At 48.8% G+C, this 22,184-nt stretch overlaps 1 protein-coding gene across 4 annotated transcripts in view; it reads right to left on the bottom strand.

The window, feature by feature from the left end:
• Positions 1 to 15,553: 15,553 nt before the first annotated feature.
• Positions 15,554 to 22,184, bottom strand: part of RUNX2 (RUNX family transcription factor 2) — a 358,411-nt gene continuing 351,780 nt past the window's right edge. For all 4 annotated transcript variants that reach the window (XM_084968272.1, XM_084968278.1, XM_084968277.1 and 1 more), the window contains one exon: positions 15,554 to 21,914. In XM_084968272.1, the coding sequence (XP_084824398.1) occupies positions 21,343 to 21,914 (572 nt within the window). In that variant the 3' untranslated portion in view covers positions 15,554 to 21,342. The remainder of the gene's footprint in view (positions 21,915 to 22,184) is intronic.

Below are 22,184 nucleotides of genomic sequence, written 5' to 3'. Positions count from 1 at the left end.
CCAATGCCCAGCCCTCCCCCCACTCTCCCCTCCCCCGGGATTTGGCCACAACCCCCTTTGCTCAGTTACTGCCACTTACAGTACAGAGCAAGGGAGCCCCTATGCAGACTGCCCGTGCATCAGAGGAGCACCAGGTGGGGTTGGAAGTCCCCAGGCCTGGGTGCTCCCAAGGCCTCAGGTGCTCATGGTGGTCAAGGGACAGTACCTACTTGACAATGAGGGAAGAGACACCAGGGGGTCAGGCCCTTCCCCTTTAGCCTCCCCAGAGAACACAGGGGCTTTAGCTGCCTTCACACACAAGTGTATTCTCCCTTTATCACTTTTAAAAGTGATCCATTTTAAAAGTAGAAAATTTGCATAAAACATAAGAGCACTAAGAAGAAAACTAAAGTCACCCACCCACTACCTAGAAATAACTTGTGACTATTTTGTACCAATCCTGCAGTTCCTCCTTCTACACATTTCTTTATTTTGTAATATACTAGCCTCATCTTGTTCATACTGGTGGTTTTTTCTTTTTTTGTCTTTTGTCTTTTTTAGTTTTTTTAAGGGCCACACCCAAGGCATATGGAGGTTCCCAGGCTAGGCGTCCAGTCAGAGCTGTAGCTGCCAGTCTACACCACAGCCACAGCAACGCCAGATCCAAGCCGCGTCTGCGACCTATACCACAGCTCAAGGCAACGCCGGATCCTTAACCCATTGAGTGAGGCCAGGGATCGAACCCGCAACCTCGTGGATACTAGTCAGGTTCATTAACCACTGAACCATGACAGGAACCCCTCACACTGTTTCACAAACAGGCTTTTCATCAAACACTGAATGGGAAACATTTTCTTCATCACAGTAAATACAAGTTTGCTATTTTAAAAACCAACAGAGCAGTCTATCATCATCTGGAATGTATCAAGGTGTTGATTTTTTTTTAAATGATGCCCCCCCCACTGAAATTTTTCACTTTTCTAAACAGTGTGCCACAGAGCTTACACCTAAATTGGGCACTTCAATTATTTCCTTAGGAGGGTGTCTAGAATTTTCAGGTCAAACTATGCACACATCTTTTTATATATCTATTTATTTATTTTTGCTTTTTAGGACCGCACCCACTGCATATGGAGGTTCCCAGGCTATGGGTCAAATCAGATCTACAGCTGCCAGCCTACACCACAGCCACAGCAATGCCAGATCTGAGCCACGTCTTCACCCTACACCACAGCTCGTGGCAATGCTGGATCCTTAACCCACTGAGTGAGGCCAAGGATCAAACCCACAACCTCATAGTTCCTAGTTGGATTTCCACTGTGCCGGAACAGGAACTCCTATACACACCTTTAAATTTTTTAAAACAGACTTATTAAGGTATAAGTGACATACAATAAGTTGCATGTATTTAAAGTGTACAGCCTGGGGAGTTCCCGTCATGGCTCTGTGGTTAACGAATCCGACTAGGAACCATGAGGTTGTGGGTTCAATCCCTGGCCTTGTCCAGTGGGTTAAGGATCCGGCATTGCTGTAAGTTGTGGTGTAATTTGCAGACGCGGCTCAGATCCTGTGTTGCTGTGGCTCTGGCATCAGCTGACAGCTGTGGCTCTGATTAGACCCCTAGCCTGGGAACCTCCATATGCCTCGGGTGCAGCCCTAGAAAAGGCAAAAAGACTAAATAAATAAATAAATAAAGTGCACAGTTTTATAAATTTTGACATATGTCCACACCCATGAAACCATTGGCACATCCAGGTAATAAGCAGGTCCACCCGCCTATAAGCTTCCCTGTGCCCCTTGTAATTGTTTCCTCTTTCCGCTCTCTGCCTCCCCAGCTTTCTGTCACTGTAGACTAGTTAGAATTTTCTAGGGTTTTATGTCAATGGATCTTTTTCCTCTGGTTTCTATTATTCACCATAATTGTTTTGGGGTTCAGTTATATCACGGCACCTTTTGGTAGCTCCTTCCTTTTTATTGCTGAGTAATATTCCACGGTCTGGATAGCGATGTGCACACATTTTTAATGCTCTTGATGTGTACTACCAAATTTTCAGTGGGAGCTTCTTGAGGTCCTCTATCCTAAAAGCACAGTACTTTGAACCTAATCATCCCTGAAAAGCCAGGACTGAGGTGCCGCTTGTTCCAAGTGCACCAATCTGCCTTCTGAATTGCATGGTCCTGGTGTAGATTACCAGGAAAAAGTGAAAATGACCAAGAAGCCATGCTGGTGAGGACAGCAATGGGTCATGGGGTTCCGGAGGTTGGCTCACACCTCAGCCCTCCAAACCCAGAAGGAGCTTGTTTCCTGGCAAGTGCTTGCGCTAAATCAGCTTTTGATTGCTGGTCATGATGGGTGTTAATGAGCTGGGCAGTGGGACAATACAGTGTGCGAGGTGTATCTGTCTTCCCTGTAACCAGACATGAACATTGTATTGATACTGACAAATATAACTATAAAATAGTGAAAAAACAAACAAAAAATCTATATTTGCTTTGCTACTAGACTGTAAAACCACTGAATCTGTGGCTGACTCATCTTCCTACACAGCCTCTCGCTCTGGTAAATTCTCAACACACTTTCTTGAACACTGTTGACTAGATGTTCTTTGAAATAGCTCAAGTCCTGCCCTGTGTCACAGAGACAGAAATCAGGTGACTACAGGGCAGCCCAGCTGGGGGCTGGGAGCTGGGGGCTGCTACAATCAGGAAGGCTCTGTCCTTCTGAGGAAGATAAATATGAGAGTAGCTGTGATAATTAATTTCACGTGTCACATACATACCTATTCCTAACAAAATCAGGAGCAAAGCTCATGACAAGTGCAGTCCTCTTTTCTGTAACTGGTCATCACTGGCACTTATAACTACCTTCTTCCACCACCCACTCTGAACTTCCTTCGCCATCAGCAAGTACCTCAGCTGCTTGTGGTTCTTTACCTGGTGGGATGACACAAACCTTCATTCCTGAAGGGTCTGAGTCATTAGAGTCCTGCCTGGAATGGGTTGTAGTTTTCCATTGACCTTAGTCACAGGGCATGGAAATACTAAGAGATGCCCTAAGGGATCTCCTGTATTTCAGACATACTCTTCCTTACCTCCACAGTGGAAGAGCAGTCCAATTTCCCCTTGTGAGTCAGGTGTGGTCTCGTAGCCAACATCATAACTCCCTTCTGTACCTGTTGATTCAGAGGAAGGAGGAGGCCAGTGTGGCTGGGTGGCTGTCTTAACTTCCAGTTCAATGGAATCATTATTTCATTGCCTGGTGCAAGCATTCCTTCCTCTGTAACTAGGATCTCTAGGCAACTAGAGCATCAAATCACAGGAACAGGAGCAAAATCTTTCACAGTGGGTCACTAGGCATGTAGCCCCACTTCCCTTCTCCACTTCCTCTGACATGCAACCCCGTGTCTCCTCTTTAAAGCCATTTCTGAATTCTCCAGCTAGAGTTAGTCACTCCTTCTACCTCCCTTGTTTTCCATTTTATTGAAATTATTTGTTGATTCATTCAATGAGTTTATTGGGAGGCCCTGTATGTTGAGGACTGTGGCCCTTCCCCACATGGAGTCCAGAGTCTAGGGAAACCAAAGGACACTGAAGACAACATATCCACTCATAAGTTAGGAGCAATGATGGAGATGTACAAGAGATACCATGGGCTTTCTGAGGAAAGATGCCGGCCATGAGGTAGGCATGGAAGTAACAAAGGCTTTCTGGAGGAGGTAGGCCCTAAAATAATCCTTAAATGGTGAATAGGAGTTATCCTATTCATTAGCTTATAATAGGTGTTGCAAAGGAGGCAGAGAGCAAAGGCAGAGAGGTGGTGGGTGGGAGATGGGTGCAGAAGAAAGAGCCAAAACACTTACCCACCAAGAGGACTGGAGGTCAATGCAAAGGGTTGACCAGTCAGTCTGGTGGGTCAAAAGCAGCTACTAAGGGACAGGCTGGGGAGGCAGATGCCAGCTAGGGTCCCAGCAATTTGTACTCTATGGTTAAGTGCACCAAAGGGAGCTCCTTGAAAGTTTGGCTGAGTGGGTTATATGTATATTTTAGGCAAATCACTTATGCAACAGTGTGGAAGTGTGATGAAGGAGGATGATACCAGAGCAGATTGATGGGTCATGAGGGAATTAATTGCAATAACCAATGGAAGAGCTATGAAGGACCTAAACTAGGGGAGTCTTGCTGGGATGCAGAAGGAGAGATGAGTATGATGAATATTTTGAAGGTAAAATTAGTAGGACCTGGTGTTTAATTGCAATGTAGGGTCAAAGAGAAAGAGGAGTTGACAGTGACTCTCAGGTTTCCAAAGTGGCTCAAGTGTGGATGGTCTATGACTATCAACCAGAACAGACCTGCCTTATTTACCTCTCCAACCTCAGAGACCAATAGAGTGTCTGAGATATAGCCAGTGTTTGAAGTTATTTCCAAATGAATGAATTAATCAGTCAAGAATAGGGCCATAGCCTTACCTCAGTGTCCAATTCCAAGGGGACATCTACACAGAGGGCCCAGTGAACAGTGCCTGGGAATTGGGCAGCTGGAGGTCCTTCCAGGAGACTCTGGGCCCAAGGATGGTGCCCTTGGCCATAGCCTGAGCTCACAGGGGAAAGGGCTGAATGAGAACTGGACTCCAGCAAGGAATGTAAGAAGCCAAATAACCAAATAAATGGAAGTGAGGTCGACCCTTGTCACATTCAAACTATTGGCGCTTATCAGGTCTATGGGAGAAGAACCTCAGGAGCTTGACCTAGAGAGAGAGAGAGGAAAAGATTTGGAGAATTTAGTCAGCAAAAGGGACTGAACATGGGCAAGCTCCAGGTTTACTAAGTCACAAGGAGGACACTGACACCAGGAGCTTCTAGCCTCCTTTTCCCATGAAAAGGTTATTGGAGGTCAACTGAATGGAAACTGTACTTTCTGTAAAAGGCACCACATAGAATGGTTAAGAGGAGGCAAGATCAAAGACCAGAATAGATTTTTTAACATGTTAAATTGATGATGGCTGATAAAGTGAGCAGAAGTCATTGGCTATGTGGGGCATATTCCCTTGTGCAGATTGGGACAGTCGAGTGGTTTTATCTTCCATCTCTTCCTTCCTTATCTTGGCTGAAGACTCCTCCATGGGCTTTACCAATCCCAACTGGGAGCCTTCCATACTGATTGTCCTTGAATAAGGTTTCAACCTTTCACTCCTCGGAGTCCTCTCTCTAGAACAGTGACAGTAATACCAACCTCAGAGCACAGCTATAGGATTGAATAAGATCGTACACATAGTAGGTGCTCCATAAATGTCAGAGTTTATTCTCAGAGGCAGAACCCTGTCATTAATTTATAACAAATTAAATTTTCAGAGATTCCCACCCAGAAAAGCATGACCACATTTTGCAAGAATTAAATGAGATAACGGAGAGATAATTTTGAACACTGGGAAAATTTCTCTAAAGAATAAAATGATGGGGCGTTCCCACTGTGGCTCAGGGATAATGAACCCAACTAATATCCATGAGGATGCGGGTTTGATCCCTGGCCGTGATCAGTGGGTTAGGGATCCAGTGTTGCTATAAGCTGTAGTGAAGGTCACAGATGTGGCTCAGACCTGGCATTGCTGTGTTTGTGGTATAGGCTGGCAGCTGTAGCTCTGATTCATCCCCTCACCTGGGAACTTCTGTGTGCTGGGAGTGCAGCCCTAAAAAGAATAAAATGATGACTGTTTGTGGAGATGAGGAAGGAAAATCAAGCCCCCAGTCTGCCTGGAGATAGTGAGGATTCTCACCCAGAGCAGGCAGTGTTTTGTCGTTCATTGAGGCCTATGATTCAGATCAGGGATCTGCATGCAAGGCTGCTTGAGAGCTAGGCTGTTCTCTCCTCCAGGACCACCCAGAAGTCTGAGCAGCCACAGGACGCCTGCAGCTTGTTGACTTAACAATATGAGCCATTGGAATGTTCTACACCTGTCTGTACTGGCTACCTAGACTTTCAGTCCTTTAAGGTGTTTAATTTAATCTGCAGAACTCTATACGGGGGACCCTCATTCCCTCTGAGGTTATTGCTTGCTTTTATAACATCAGGTGTGGAAGTTATAAAATTACGGAGTGTGGGAAAAATACCATGAACCTAACCTTGGTTTGACCACCTACCAACTCTGTGTTCTTGAGCAAATCATGTCACTTTTCTAAGCCTCAGTTTCCAGGCCTACAAAATGGGGTTCAGACCTCTGTTTATCTCACAAAGTTGGGAGGATCAAGAAAATAATCTGTGCAGTGTGAAGAAGTATGTAAAATAAATGTATGAAAAGTTTCTTGTCCTCTCTGCTATATTAGTTAGGTTAGGCTACTCTATGCTCTAAGAATACAACAAAGAGTCATTTCTTAATTAGATAAAGTCAAATGTGGATTGGGTGGCTCTTGAAGGTAACACTCCTCCATGAAGTGATTCAGGGATCCAAGCTGCCTCCATCTTGAAATGCCAATATCTCAACACCTGGCTTCTGGGGTTGTGAAGGAAGAAGAGAAGGGGTGGTGGCTCATACAGGATGTTATTAAAGGTCAGGCTTGGGGTGATTGTACATCATTTCTGCCCACATCCTATATTGGCAGAATCCAATCCTGTGGCCCCAACCTAATTGGAAGCGAGAGTGAGAAATTTAGGGAAGCCCAAGAACTATTTGGAGAACACCACTGTCTCTGATACACCTGCAGTAAAGAAAACAAATTCACATGTTTAGGAAAACACAGGACAAGGTACAAAGACCTTAGAATCGGCAAGGCTGGATCCAAATCTTAACTTTGTTGCTTACTAGCTGTATGTGCTAGTTTGCTTAATTTTTCAGATACGCAGTTTCCTCAGCTTTAAAATGGGAGTGTCAGAGTTCCTGTTGTGGCTCTGAGGGTTAAGAACCCGACTAGTATCCATGAGAATGAGGGTTTGATCTGGCCTCACTCAGTGGGTTAAGCATCCAAAGTTGTCATGAGCTGTGGTGTAGGTCCCACGTTACTGTGGCTGTGGTGTAGGCCGGCAGCTGCAGCTCTAATTCCACCCCTAGCCTGTGAACTTCTACATGCTGTAGGTGTGGCAGTAAAAAGAAAAAAAAAATCTTGTGGACACAAAAAGCAACAAACTGTCCTTTCTTTTCCCTCTCCCTTCCTGTAAACAATCCTGTCTTAGACTGTGGTGACTTTCAGTCTTGGATGGTCTATGCAGAGTTAAAAGGATTCAGCGCCTTTGGTCTCCCTGAATGGAGGCCAGACACAGCCCAAGATGCAGATGTTAAATCACTCCAGTTTGGTTTCATTGAGATACACCTCGGATCCTTCCTCAGGAAGCCTGGGGAGTCTGTTTTCAGGTCCTTCCCCAGCTCTTTGACTTACAGGTGGTTTTACTTTGGACAGCTCACCTTTACCTCCTCAAGCCTCAGTTTCCTCCAGCCCAGAATGTACATGGGATACAAAGCACAAGTTTATGAACAGGGATCAAATAAGAACATCATGAACTCTGAAAATTTTAAGAAATATAAATGCAGGGAGGTGATTGTTTTATGTGCATAATTGATAAAACCCTAAAGCAATTAGCAGTCACATTTTCTGTGAAATATCTTTCTCAATTTTTTTCATAAGAGGCCAGAGGAGGAATTCAGGCAAGGCTTTGTTGGAGCTCGTGCTGCAGCACAAGGGAGCGAAAACAAGGATCAGGTACCCTTGTTTGTCTCCCAAAGGGAAGGAGAGCTGTTCCCTTAAATGGAATGAGGGTGGGGGTGGATCAGTGGGTGGGCTGGAGATGCGACGAAAGTGGTCTGCCCACCCATTGGTGATGCTGTGTGCAGGGATCATGCTTGGTACTTTGCTTGTGCTCCTGGCACTTCAGAAGTGGCAGCTGGGTTTTGGCCTTGTGTATTTTATCACTCATAATTTGCCCCAACTACGCATGCAATTATTTTTTGACCCTTGGAGGTCAATGCAAAGGTACATGGCATGGACCTTCCACTGTGGTGCAATGGGATTGGCGGCATCTTGAGAGCACTGGGATGCAGGTTCGATTCCTGGCTCAGTACAGTCGGTTGAGGATCTCGTGTTGCTGCAGCTATAGCTTAGGTCACAAGTACAGCTCTGGCTGATCCCTGGCCCAGGAACTCCATATGCCTCGGGGTGGCCAAAAAACAAACAAACAAAATTATATGGCAAACTCATGGATCCAGGAGGGATGAAGAATTAGCATCATTTGCAATTGTTCCCATCCCCCTCCACGAACCCTCAGACCTGGGGGCTAAAAAAGACACTAAGTGACTAAAAACTGTTCTCCAGGCAGGAGTGTTGGTCACATCACTCACAGGTCCGCGGAGAGAAGAGTTACATCGAGCAGCGCCATCGTCGTACTTCTTACAGCTCATTTTTGGAGTTGAATGTTTTCCCAGAAAGTAGAGAGATAATGTCAGAATTTTTAAAAGGTTGAGGAACCAGGATGACACAAACGGCATCAGGACCAGGGAGGCGGAATGCAATTCCTTCAGCTGCCGAAACAGCCCTTCACCTGAACTTGGCTCTTCACCGAAACTTGGAACTGATGTCAAACCAGAGCGGTTTCAAAGCTGCCTTTCTGCACAGTGCTGCCATTGTGCAGTGGGTGGCACAGATTTAGCTATAACCCTACAAAATCCATTTCCCTGGACACATCCTGCAAGGTTTCTGTGGCCACTGGTGGTAAAACACCAAGATGGAACTCATTCGTCAAAGAGGGCTGTCATTCAGCCCCGTTCCTCCTCAAGGCACATAGTGGAGGAGAGGATTTTTCCTCTGGGGCCTTGGGCATGTCTGCTTGTGGTCTTGTAAGTCACAGCAAAGAGAAAGGAAAACATGGGCGGAAATGAAAGTGTCTAGAGGGCAACAGCCAACTTTACAGAAATGGTGCTTTAAGATTGCTGTTTTCAGGAGTTCCCGCTGTGGCTCCGCAGGTTAAGAACCCAACATAGTGTCCGTGAGGATGTAGGTTTGGTCCCTGGCTTTGCTCAGTGGTTTGAGGATCTGGCATTGCCACGAGTTTCAGCGTAGGTCACAGATGCTGCTTGGATCTGGTATTGCTGTGGCTGTAACGTAGGCTGGCAGCTGCAGCTCCAGTTCGACCTCAAGCCTGGGAACTTCCATATGCTGCAGGTGCGGCCCTAAAAAGAGAAAGAAGAAGAAAAAAAAAAGGCTGTTGTTTTCAGGAGAACATGACAAGGACCTGCTTTCCCCACAGGGAGAAGGACAAGAATGTAGTCAGTGTAAGGTTCATTGCTCTGGGATGGAGTGGACTGGGTCTCAAGAGGCCTGAGTTCTCCTTTCGATAAGTGAGAACCCCTCACTGGGCCTCATTTTCCCCAGACGAGCAGGTGGAACGGGGTCCTCCCAGGCCTCAGAGTCTGTGTTTGGGGAAACCCTGGAAGCACCACTTTGGGGGAGGTACGTGGTTCTATGCATGTGTCCTCCCGAATGGCAGGCAGGCTGGATGTTGGGGGTGCCTGGGGAGGAGTGAGCAGACCCCTGAGTGAGCCCTTAAGAGAGCAGACATGTACACATGGTGCCTTCAAACTGGGGCCGTCCAAGGTGGCAGGGGGGCGGGGGGGGGGAGTAAGCATATTATGAGAGTATGTTTTGGAGAAGGTAGCTTCGGAAAACAAACGTTGCTTTAGAACCCCAAAGCAACCCAGACGAATTCCCTCTGCATGTGTGTGGGCAGCCTTCATAGCAGACAACCTCGGCTCCCTAATCCAAAAGGAAGGCTGCATCCCACAGGGATGGCCAGCTGGTGTTTTCGAACCTGATATGGTTCTAAGAGGAGAATGGCTGAGTACATGTAGTCATTCAACACAGGGGCTCCGAGCCCTAGAATTAATTAGGTCTAAACCTCCAGTCATTGGCCAAACATGACCTGAACACCTACTATGTGTCGGTGGCAGGTGGGACATCTTGTTCCCTTCCTGCCTCCGTGTCACGGGTGACACAGGCCAGCACCTCTCAGCCACGGGGGGAGACCCCGGCCCGGGAGACACCGTGGACCTGCAGATTGATCTTGACCGGAAACACCACAGGACAGCCTTTGGGTCCCCAGCCTCCAGCATCTAGACTGAATTTCCTGCCCTGAAATGCCGTCCCCAGCCAGGCCAAGGAGCCCCCCCAAAAAAGGCCTTTTAAAATGAGCGTGCTAGGAGATGGAGCTGATGGGAGGAGGGGATGAAAAAAAGGATCTTGGAAGAACTCCAGCTATTTTATTCCAGGTTTTTCATTCCCGTTTGGAGATCTGGGACACATTGATTCACAACTTTATAGTTCTTATTCAGCATTGATTTATGGGTTGACCAATCTGGGCCTAATCAGTTGGAGAAGGATTGGTTTTTCGGTCCAATAATGTGATATTTATGAGCCCATGAAGTGCACCGGGGGTTGCAGCCCTGCTTGGAGTCAGTAGAACAGGACTTCTAAGATCTCAGAGAGGGGAGTTCACAGACCATTTTCTGCTCCCAGATGATGCTTAAAGCTCCCTTGTACATTAAAGGCTTCTGGTGTCATCTCGTATTTAAACTCCAAGCTGCCTGCCCATAAATCTTTAACAACCGTGAACGGCTCCGACCATCGTGGCGTTCCTGGTTCTGTCTGCCTGTGACTTTTCTCCCCCCTCCCCTCGTTCCTTTTCTGACGGTGGAAGTTACTAGCCCGAGGCTGGAGCTGCAGACACTGCCGGGTGCTGGCTGGAGGCCTCGCAGCTGCGGAGGCCCCGGCAGGGTCTGAGTGCAGCACAGAGACGCCGGCCAAGGCCACGCAGAGTTCAACGGGTGATCACGGGCTTCCGGCTCGACTTGTGGTTATTCTGGTTCAGTAACTATAAAGAAATGAGCGGCCTGGACGGTGGAGGAGTCTGTTGTGGTGAAAAGGAAGCAGAGGTGCTCAGAGAGCCAGCAACTCTGTGTCGTCCTTTGATGGGAAAGAAATTTTCCTTGTCCTTCGCTGGACAGTTTGCTGTTCTCAGCCCCCACTTCCGGGCACCCCTGGCCTGGTCACTCTCAATAGGCTTCCGGGTTACAGCCCCCCACCCCCCTCGTGGGTACCAGTACTCAAGGTCTATTGCCAGCCCTGAGCCACTTCCTCACCCTTGCAAGTTTCCTAACTGGGGGTCACCGCATGGTTTACCCTTAGAAGAGAAAGATCTAGCAACAGACAGACACCGCTCAGAAACGTCACAAGCAGCTGAGGGAGGGATGAAGGGAGATGCTGCAAATTCTAAATTTCAGAGTCTAAGCCCTATACGAATCTACCTATAAAGGGAGTTTTTAGCATCCTGGGAAGATTGTTTACCATCACTGGACGAATAATCCAATGGATTGTCCAGACCAGGGATCAGCAAAATTTTTCTGGCAATAGTCAGAAGGTAAATATTTTTGGCTTTGCAGGTCACCTACGGTCTCTGTCGTGTACTCGTCTTCTTTTTTCAGGATTTGAAAATGTAAAATATCGTTCTCAGTTCCTAAGCTAAACAAGAAGAGCTTACCGGCCAGAGTTTTCTGATCCGTGGTTTAAAAAACTTAAAAGGAAGTTCCTGTTGTGGCTTAGTGGTAACAAGCCCGACTAGTATCCATGAGGATGCGGGTTCGATCCTTGCCCTCGCTCCATGGGTTCAGGATCCAGCATTGCTGTGGCTGTTGTGTAGGCCAACGGCTACAGCTCGGATTCGTTCCCTAGCCTGGGAATTTCCATATGCTGCAGGTGCAGCCCTAAAAAGCAAAAAAAAAAAAAAAAAAAAAAAAAAATAGAGACAGAGAGAGAAACCTCTAAAAATGTTGTGTTCACTTAAAATTTGTATTGCATCCTCCACGCGTGCACGTATGAACTGAGTGCACGTGCATCCACTCTGTTGGAGAAGCGAACTGATGGCTCACCCAGCTATTGAAAGATTCACCTGCGGGAGCCAGGAAGAGTGACAGTTGAAAGAACACAGGACTCAGGAGACATCTGCTCTGCTCAGCCCCCCAAGAAAATCACTTGACTTTTTTGTGACTTTTCTATACCATCTGCATAGGGATGGGGGTCAAGCCAGGAGCCATCCAAGCTCCCTCTCAACTGCGATATTGAACTTGGCCACCCCAGATGCTTCTTGGAACCAAATGGGATGCAAGGAAAAGGAATGGATAAAAGCTGTTAGTTCTCTTCACTCCAACACAAAGCACAGCCAACTTGGGGGTGACTAGAGGTGACCACCCCCATCAGAACACCCCGCTTTGGGATTGGAGCAGCTGGGCACAGGCCCTGCTGGGGGAGACCCTGAAGAAACCTTCAGCCCCAGATCGCCAGCCTTCCTGCCATGCTCACCACGGAAACCAGCCATGCGGCCCGCACAGCACGCCAAGAATCTGGGCAGCTGAACGAGCCATGCCATTGTGGGCAGACACCGAGGCTCCCAGAAAACAAGCAAAGGCGAGGCCTGGAAGCTGCAGCGGCGGCAGGTCGTCATGACCTTCCCTCCAGGGCCAGCACCAGATTGGCCGGCCAACAGGTCTTCATCTCCATCCAGGCGGCCCCGGGCAGCCCTCGGGATGCGGAGATGGCGCCACCACCGCCAGACTGGACGCCTGGGGACTGTTCCCTCCATCAATATTTCTGAGCACCAGCTCCATGCCTGAGCACTCCTGGGCACCAGGGGGACGGGGTGAACGGGGGATAGCACCTGCCCCGAAGAGCTGGCTGGCTGGAGACTTCATGCCCCCCACACACACCCCCGCCCTGAGAACATTTGGGCAAGAGACACAACCCTGGGCGCATTTTGGAGGAAGATGCTAGAGCGGAGAGCTTTGGTCGTGCCTCTGGTGGCTCCTCATCAGAGGCTTTGCACATTCGTTTTACGGAAATGCTTTGAGCCTCCAGGGACCCAGCCAGCTTCCTCCCTGAAAGCCAAGGGCAGAGTCAGCCTGAGCCTGCTTGCTGCTTGCCGGGGCCCTTGCCTTATAGGAGGGAGGCTTGAGCAAAGGCCCCTGGGACTCAGGATTCCAACTCAGGAGCCCAACTCAGGAGCCACAGAGACCTGCAGACATCCTTGCATTTTTCTGATGGTCTAAGCAGAGTTGGTTGTTGGAAGCCAGGTGCTCCGAGGCGGGAGGGAGTAAGGAAGACAAAATACAATGATGGCCAATTCACCCTGTACGTCTAATGTGGTTAATGACATTGACCTTAAAGGACCCCAAAGTTTATCAGTATTTCAAGAACCACCAAGGTGGCACAGCCCTCCTGGCCTCTCTCCTCATCTCCTCCTTCCTGTACCTTGTCTACCCTTGCAGTGTCTCCTCTGCGTCCCCACACCCAGTACACTCAATGTCATTACTGCTGGGGGTGGGGGGGGGACCTCCTGTTTTCAGGTTTATTTTTCCAGTTTGCTGGCACTGTCTGCTTTTTAGGGAACTATTAATTCCAAAGACTAATTCTGCTGCCACCCTGGGGAAGAACCCTGAGCCAAAGACAGTTCAACCGTCCAGTGTCCTTGACCTACTTTTGAAAAGAGGAAGTCCAGGCAGCCCCTCGTGGCAGCACAGCCAGTGCCTTGGAGACGGACAGATCTGGGCTCTGGTGGTGGTTCCCAGCCGTGCCACCATGAGCAAGTCTCATGACCCCTTTGGGCCTCAATTTCCTGATCAATGAAATGGGTGTGGTAGGGCCTAGCTCCCCACCATGCCTACAGGGATGCTGTGAAAAATAAATATGACCTTGTACACAGCTTTACAGCTCAGGGCCAGACACCAGATAGGGGTCCAGTCTGTGTTAGCACGGACGTCCTTTTGATAAAGGAAGATGACGAAGGACAAGTCCTGGGCTGGCTTCCTGCCCCAGCGTGGCAACACACCTCAGTTAACCCATTATTAAGCAGAGCCTAACAGCCCACCAAGAAGGCTCAGAAAGCCAGCCTGTCTGCACCCAGCAGCAAGGCCAGTGTCTCGTGGCTACCCTCTGGACAGTTGCATGGCCTCTGATAAAAGAGCCAGGGTGCCTCTCTGTGCAATCTTCAGGCCCAGAGGGTCAAGCAAGCACTTGTCTGCCAGCACGGGGTTCCGCCACGTCAGTCTCCTGGGTGCCTGCTCTTGGGTGCTCCATGGCTGGCCCTTTCCACTCTCAGACGGACACCATAGCTTTGACTCAAGGTCTCGCTGACCCTGTCATTTGCTCACTTGTTGTCAGCTGTGTCCCTGCTTTTCTTTGCTCTGTCCTGTGTCATCAGGGCAGAGACCCCAAAACCTGCATTTCCCAGACTCCCTCCAGTGGACTCCCAGCTGGGTTCTGGGAAGAGGAGGCACTAGCAGGGAAGGAGGGAGGCAGGAAGAAGCAAATTCTCCCCTCCACCCTGTGGTCCCTGGTGGGGGTCTCAAGCAGTGTCAACAGTACTAGTGACATCTCAGGCTGATGGTGGCAGGGGCTGTGGTCTGGCAGGATGGCTCCTGGGTTCCTGCTGAAGCAGCTCAGCTCACACTGGTCCTGGGTCCCCTTGGCATCACACTTTCCTGCAGTCACTCCTCTTTGGGTGACCTACCTCCCCTCCACACCCCTCCAGCCATCCAGCACCCTTGCTTCTGATCCCCGAATGAGTTCCCTCTGTGTGCACAACCCAGATGGCTTCTGTTTTCTGACCAGACCCGGACTAACACACTTTTCGAGTGACTGTCCAAGATCCACGTCACCAGGGGCTGCACACCACTGGCTGGCCCAACGTGCACTGACTTTAAAGTCAAACCTGCAGGAGTTCCCATTGTGGCACGGCAGAAACGAATCCAATGAGGAACCATGAGGTTGTGGGTTCGATCCTTGGCCTTGTTCAGAGGGTTAAGGATCCGGCATTGCCATGAACTGTGGTGTGGTTTGTAGATGTGGCTTGGATCTGGTGTGGCTATGGCTGTGGCTGTGGCCAGCGTCTATGGCTCCAATTAGACCCCTAGCCTGGGAATCTCCATATGCCATGGTGCAGCCATAAAAAGACAAAAAAAAAAAAAAAAAAAAAAAAAAAGTCCAACCTGCGGAAGGCAGGCTTGTTTCTATTTCCCCCTTTCTTCGGGCTCCTGAGTGGAACCACCCCAAGGCCTCCGTTCTTCCTGCCTCCGTTCACTTCCCCTTTTGGAACCTCGATGAAGCCACAGCCAAAACCTAAAACAAGAAGCAGGAATGTGTGCCTTTTACCTCACAATCGCCCTCTAGGAATTTACCTTAACAACAGAGTCACAGAAGAGACAAAATATGGATCCCTAGACACACAGTCATCACAGGACTGCTTATTACCATGAAGATCTGGAAGCTCAAATAGCAGATGGGCTAAGTAGGAGTTCCTGTCGTGATGCAGCAGAAATGAATCACATGAGGAACCATGAGGTTGTGGGTTCGATCCCTGGCCTCCCTCAGTGGGTTAAGGATCCGGCGTTGACATGAGCTGTGGTGTAGGTCGCAGACACAGCTTGAATCTGATGTTGCTCTGGTGATGGCCAGCAGCTACAGCTCTTATTGGACCCCTAGCCTGGGAACCTCCATGTGCTGCGGATTGGGCCCTAAAAAGCAAATAAATAAATAAACAAACAAACAAATAATTTTAAAAATGGGCTAAGTAAATTTTGCCTCCTATACAATATTTATTTATTTTACAAATAATTTTTTTGATTTTTAATTGAAAAATAATACAGTTTTCGTTTGTTTTCTTTTCTTTCCTTTTTTTTTTTTTTTTTTTTTTTTTTTTTTTTTTTTGCTGCACCCGTAGGATATGGAAGTTCCAGGGCCAGGGACGGAATCAGAGCCATCTTCGACCTACGCCACAGCTGCAGCAACCCTGTATCCTTAACTCACTGCACCGGGCCAGGGGTTGAACTCATGCCTCCATAGCAACCTGAGCCACCACAGAGAAAACACCAGAATCCTTAACCTGCCGCACCACATTGAGAACTCCAGTTTTTTTCATTTTTTTAAGTTTCACTGAAGTATAATTGATGTATAATGTTGTGATAATTTCTGCTACAACAGGAGTTCCCCCTGTGGCTCAGTAGTAACAAACCCAACTAGTATCCATGAGGATTGGGGTTCAATCCCTGCCCTTGCTCAGTGGGTTAAGGATCCAGCGTTGCTGTGAGCTGCTTCATAGGTTGCAGACACGAGTTGGATGCTGTGTTGCTATGGCTGTGGCATAGGCCTGCAGCTGCAGCCCCAATTCGACCCCTAGCCTGGGAACTTTCATATACCATGGCTGCGGCCCTAAAAAGAAAAAAAAAAAAAATTCTGCACAACAAAGTGACTCAGTTATACACACATCCATTCTTTTTCAGATTCCTTTCCTACATAGAGTATCACAGACTATTGAATAGAGTTGTCTGTGCTATACAGCAGGTTGCTGTTGGCCAGTCATTCCAACATCTAGTTTTGAAAAAAAAGATTTTCATCATCTATTATCAAACAAAATAGCCTACAAAGCAGCAGACATACTATAATCAGAGTTAAGTAGGATGGCTCACATGTATGTGTTTCTACTGAGACACAGATGTTTCATATAGTAGTTGCCAAAATACTGACAGCCGTTATCTCTCGGGGGTGGAATTTAGGGTGAGTTTTATATTCTTCTTTGTTCTCCTCCGTGTTGTCTGAATTGTTACAACAATCGTTGGGACCCTTTCACAAAACGCTTTTTGTTTTTTTAAAAGGCAGTGAACGAATCTGACAAAAATTTCTTCCTTCATGGAGTTGACATTCCAAGGACAAAAAATAAAGTAAGACATGTGGAGAGCAGGGTGGATATTAGTGTGAAGCAAATAAAGCAAGAAAGGAGAAAAAGAAAGGCAGCTGGACAGCGGAGGCTTACGGTTGGGGAGGGGGTTACAAATTTTTAAAGGGTAGTGACATTTAATCAAAGAATGACGGAGGCAAGGGAGCAAGCCGCGTGATCTATCTGGGAAAGGGTGGTCCAGGCTGAAGAAATAGGCGGTGCAAAGGCCCTGGGGTAAGAACATACCTTGTGCACAGGAGAAGCAGCCAGGAGGCTTGGGTAGCCGGGGTGGAGGAGAGTCAAAAGAGGTGAGGTCAGGCAGATAACCGGAGAGCAGATTATGTAAAATTTGGCTCTTTATCTGTGTGTGAAGAATGCCACTGAAAAATAACCCCGTCAGAAATATTTTTAAAAGACCACCCTGGCTGCTCAGTGAGAATAAGGAGGAAGCAGGAAGGCCATGTAGAAGGTGATTGCAGTAACTCAGGTGAGAGAGGATAATGGCTTGGACCCGACAGTGCAATGGAGGTGGTGAGAGATGGCTGGGAATGGAGCTCTCTAGAAGGGAACCAATAGGATGTGCTCTTAGAACCATGGGATGTGCTACTTAGAACCAAGTAGAACCAATGGGATGTGCTCTTAGATTCGATGTAGGCGGGAGAGATAGGGACAAGCCAAGGATAACTTCAAAGTGCCAGTGAAAGAGTCCTTAGATCACTGCCCCACCCAATAGAGAATCCTTCATCCCTTCTGCTAAAGAACCAGCAGCTCCCCATCTGGCCTTTGTTTGAATGGCTTCAGAAACAGGCCCCTCACTACCTCACACAGAGGAGCCAGGAAACTGCTGGTAAATCCGTCTTTGGTGTAAGCTTGCTATTCTCTGCCATAGGTCTTAGGCCTACTTTCAGCTTGCTACTTTGAACCATGGTGTGTTTGTCTTAGGCTGTGCCCACTCCAACAACACTCTAAGCCTTGGGACCAAAGATACAGGACAGGTTGGTGTCCTGCAGAGGGAAATTTCCATCTAGAATCTACAAAATTAGATTTTTGGGAGTTCCCACTGTGGCTCAATGGGTTAAGAACCCAACATAGTATCCATGAGGATGTGGGTTCAATCCCTGCTCTCACTCAGTGGGTTAAGGATCCAGCATTGCTGCAAGCTGCAGCATAGGTTGCAGGTGCGTCTCGGATCCGGTGTTGCTCTAGCTGTGGTATAGGCTGGCAGCTGCAGCTCAGACTGGACCCCTAGCCTGAAACTTCTATATGCCCCAGATGTGGCTGTAAAAAGAAAAAGAAAAAACACCTAGGTTTTCTTTTTTCTGCCCAGCTTCCTTCAAACTGATATTTTGTTTTAGCTCAGTTTGCTTTACCAACCCCCACTCCATCCCTCTGCTCCAGAAACTGTCAAATTTCCCCCAGCTCTACCTTCTGCAAGGTGAAGGCCATCAGGCCCTTCTAATCCCCTTCAGGCTCATCTCCAAAAACCCTAGACGAGGCCTAGTTCCTGAGGCCTCACTCCCCCAGGATGGGAGCTCAGATTTTTCTCTGATCTGCACAGATGGAATGAGTGTTATGTCAGCTCCATTCTCAATCTGAAGCTCAGATATATGAACATAGTATATAAATGTAGACACTGGGATTCTGACCAAATGATTCAGTCACTGCATCTAAACGTAGGATTTCTATGTCAGACCCTCTTTGCACTTGAAAGATTTAGTCTTGTGTTGTTGTTTTGAATCGAATGCAAATGAAGTCAGCTAAAATGAGAACAAAAGACGGTTCAAATGGGTAAAAACCAGAAGCTGATGCCCCCAGGTGCCCCAGTGGAGTGCCAGTTTAGTTGTTTCTTTGGCGAAAGGGCAGAACAAAAACCGATCCCCTTGGGCCATGGATTTTTTTCCTGAAGAATTGAAGGGGAGTGGGAGGGGCTTAGTCCCTCAAAGACAGAGGGCAGCTCAGACCTGGAATGTTCAATTCTCACTCCACCAGGTGCCTCCTGACACAGGACCCAGGAAAGAGGAAGGGAGGGTGCCCAGGGATCATTTAAAGGGCATTTGGACAGCACTTTCAGGCATGCAAAGCCCCCATCACATCCACTTCTGGTTCACAGAAGCAGGTGTTGTCATTCCCATTTGTCACAGATTGGGAGACTGAGGCTTGGCAGGGTTAAATAACTCTCCCAAAGGCAAACCTCAAGAAGCCTGGCCCCAAGGGACTGCCATTCTCACCATTTGCCACTGCTTCCCCAGCACTTCAAACTGTTTCCACACTGGAACTGATAAGCCCTCTTCGTGTGGGACATTGGGCTGGAGGCAGGGTCCTTCTATGGTCCTTGTGTCCCCCAGGGGACACAAAATTCTCATTGAATTGGTTTGAGAGCCACTGCAGCTGCTTTAGAAGTGGGTGGATGGTTAGACTTGAACGCACCTGGCTTTAAAAAAAAAAAAAAAAAGTCCCCAGGCGTTCCCACTGTAGCTGAGCAGTAAAGAAACTAAGGCTGAATGGTTCCAACTAGTATCTATAAGGACTTGGGTTCGATGCCCCGGCCCCAATCAGTGGGCTAAGGATCTGGCGTTGCTGTGAGCTATGGCGTAAGTCGCAGCCTTGGCTCAGATTCCCATGTTGCTGTGGCTGTGGCGTAGGCTGGCAGCTACAGCTCCGATTTGACCTCTAGCCTGGGAATTTCCATATGCCTCAGATGTGGCCCTAAAAAGACCAAAAATAGTAATAATAAATTTAAAAAAAATTTTAGAGTTGCCCAAAGAGCTGCTTTGAAAAGGTGTCGGAAGAGGTTGAGGACTCCAGCCCCTTCAGGGCAAAGACAAGCAGCAGTTCCTGGGGAACAAGGAGATGGAACCAACAGGAATCCCAGAACAGACAACCCCTGGCTACTCGCCACTCCTCAAGGTGTGCCTTGGGCCAGTAAGTAGCATCAGCATCTCTTGGCACTGATTAGAAAGAAATGCAGAGTTCATGCCCCACCCACAGCCACTGGAGCAGAACTCGAATCTTAAGCTCTCAGACCAAAGTCAGAGGCACTGGGGGTGCCAGAAACTGCAGAGACCAGGCAGCTTACCAGCTGTGAGCCCTGCAAATGCTCAGGACAAGGTTTCACTCTATGCAATGTGGTTTCTGACCCTTGGTTTGTTTCTAGGAAAAAAAAAAAAAAAAAGAGCAGTAGATTTGCTTTTAGCAAAATGAGCACGCTTCTTGAAAACTCTTTGAGCAAGAAGGAGAGAAGAGCCCTCCTCCTTATGGGAAGTCAGATCCTGGAGGGCATAGGTTACTCCAGATTTCTGAAACTCGCTCCAGGCCTCCACCAGGAGACACTGGCAAAGTCTGCAGACAAATGTGGTTGTCACAACTGGGGAAGGGGTTTTGGCCCCTGGAAGGAGAGGCAGGGTGTTGGCTTCCTCCTGCCTTGCCAGTCACTCTGTGACTCAGTTTCTGCCCTCATCCAGAGAAAATGGGTGGGTTCCCCAAAGTTAGGGAGATCTAGGAGTTTCCAAAAAGAACCATGAGAACCTGTGAAAGCTTATTCTTCACAAGCAGAAGAAAAGTTGAAATAAGGCTCAAGGAGTAAAGGGTCACTCAGAACAGAAAGAGCAGGTGAAGGAAGAAATGAGGCATAGAAAGGCCAACACCCAGAAAATCCATATAAAAACCATGTTTATTATGCAAAATCTGTTCTTACTCATAAGAAAGACTTAAATACCTCCATCTCCAGATACATCAGATTTTTCTCACATCTCTGTTTTCCAAACCTCTTGCAATGTGGTTATAATGAGAAAAAGATAAATTTATTCTCCCCCAAATATTTTTTAAAATAAACTTATATAAGTCACCAGAGGTTGGATACAACTCAAGAGAGGAAAGCCAGAGCTGCCCTTGAATACCTGCTTTTGTCCCACGCTTAACTGCCTTCCTGCCACCTTGCTCAGAAGTCACTGATGTGGGACATGATGGGATGGGTCTCTGAGCATCTTTCCCGGGGTCCCACCACTATCTTAGGGGCACTTGTCCTGCCAGGAGCTCAAGGCCTTCTCCAAAACAGGAGAAGGGGAGTTTCCACCATGGCTCAGTGGTAATGAACCCAACTAGAATCCATGAGGATGTGGGTTCCATCCCTGGCCTTGCTCAGTGGGCTAAGGATCTGGTGTTGCCATGAGCTGTGGCAGAGGTCACAGACAAGGCTCACGTTTGGTGTTGCGGTGAGCTGCGGTCTAGGTTGCAGACACTGCTGGGATCCCAAGTTGCTGTGGCCGTGGCTGTGGCATAGGCCGGCAGTTGTAGCTCTGATTAGAACCTTAGCCTGGGAACTTCATTTGCCACAAGTGCGGCCCTAAAAAGCAAACAAAAACAAACAAACAAAAAAAAACAGGAGAAGGACATTTGAAGGCCAGAAGAGCTGCAAGACGTGGGTGAGGCAGGAGAGAGCTGCGAGAGAGCGTGGCAGGGGAGACACTGAGAAGCAGCATCATTTCAGATTGAAATAGGAGGGGAGGTGCATGCCTTCGGATAAGGAGGTGGAGCAGAAAATCATCTTCGCCTGAGTTGGCCTGGCTCAGGCTGCCAGGCGCACAGGATGCCTGTGCTCCCGACTCAGATGCACAGCTCCGGGCAGCTCCATCAGTTGGTATCAGGAGCATCCTGCGGAGGCTGCGGATGCGTCCCCAAGGACGAGGCCAGCTGCGTGAGAGCCCTCGCTATGACGTCCAGATGGCCGTTCATCGTCCGCAACTCCACCAGGATGTCCCCGACGTTGGCTTCCAAGCTTGCGACGGCGGCGGCGGCGGGCCGGGCGCAGGGCGGAGGGGAGGCGCCGGGGTCCTGGGCGCCCTCCTCCCGGCCCGCTGCGCCCGGGCGCGGGGCGCGGAGCGCGGGCCGATCGCGCTCCTCGCCGCGGACGCCGGGAGGGGTGGCGGAGGGGCAGCCTGGCAGCCAGTCGACGAGGCGCGGGGCCGCCTCCGGAGAGGAGGCGACCACGGCGAAGAGGCCGGCGCGCCGGGATGCGCCTGAGCCGGAGGAGGGAGGCGCAGGGGCGGCGGGGAGCGAGGGCAGCAGCGCGGGCCCCGGGGAGAAGGCCTGCGGCTCGCAGGACGACGAGGGAGACGGCAGAGCGGCGGTGGAGGGGCCTGGCTCCTCGGAGGAGAGGAACAAGGTGGTGGAAGACTGGGAGTCCAAGGTGCTGGGCTCTGAATCTGTCAAAGAAGAAACGAAAAAGGTCATTCGGGCATTTCTGGAGTGGCAACAGTATGCCTGGCTCCATGCTAGGTGTAAAGGGATTGAGTTAGTAGGTGGAAACGTATTTCCTACCCCTGGACTTTTGATCGGGTAAGGAAGGGCGGGTTCGCGAGACAGGGTGGGAATTCGGAGGCAGGGAGACCCCGGAGTCCAGCACTTCGGTGGGTGGGTAAGGCTCTCCACTGAGGTCTAGAGAGCCGGTGTGCTGGGAAGACAGGGAGGGAGTG

Source organism: Sus scrofa, chromosome 7, assembly GCF_054392235.1.
Source record: "Sus scrofa isolate SSC_HxYL_T2T_F1_AM1 chromosome 7, Sscrofa_HxYL_maternal_Yorkshire_Landrace_v2.0, whole genome shotgun sequence".
NCBI classification, from domain to species: Eukaryota; Metazoa; Chordata; class Mammalia; order Artiodactyla; family Suidae; genus Sus; species Sus scrofa.
This window is presented reverse-complemented; position numbering and strand designations above follow the sequence as displayed.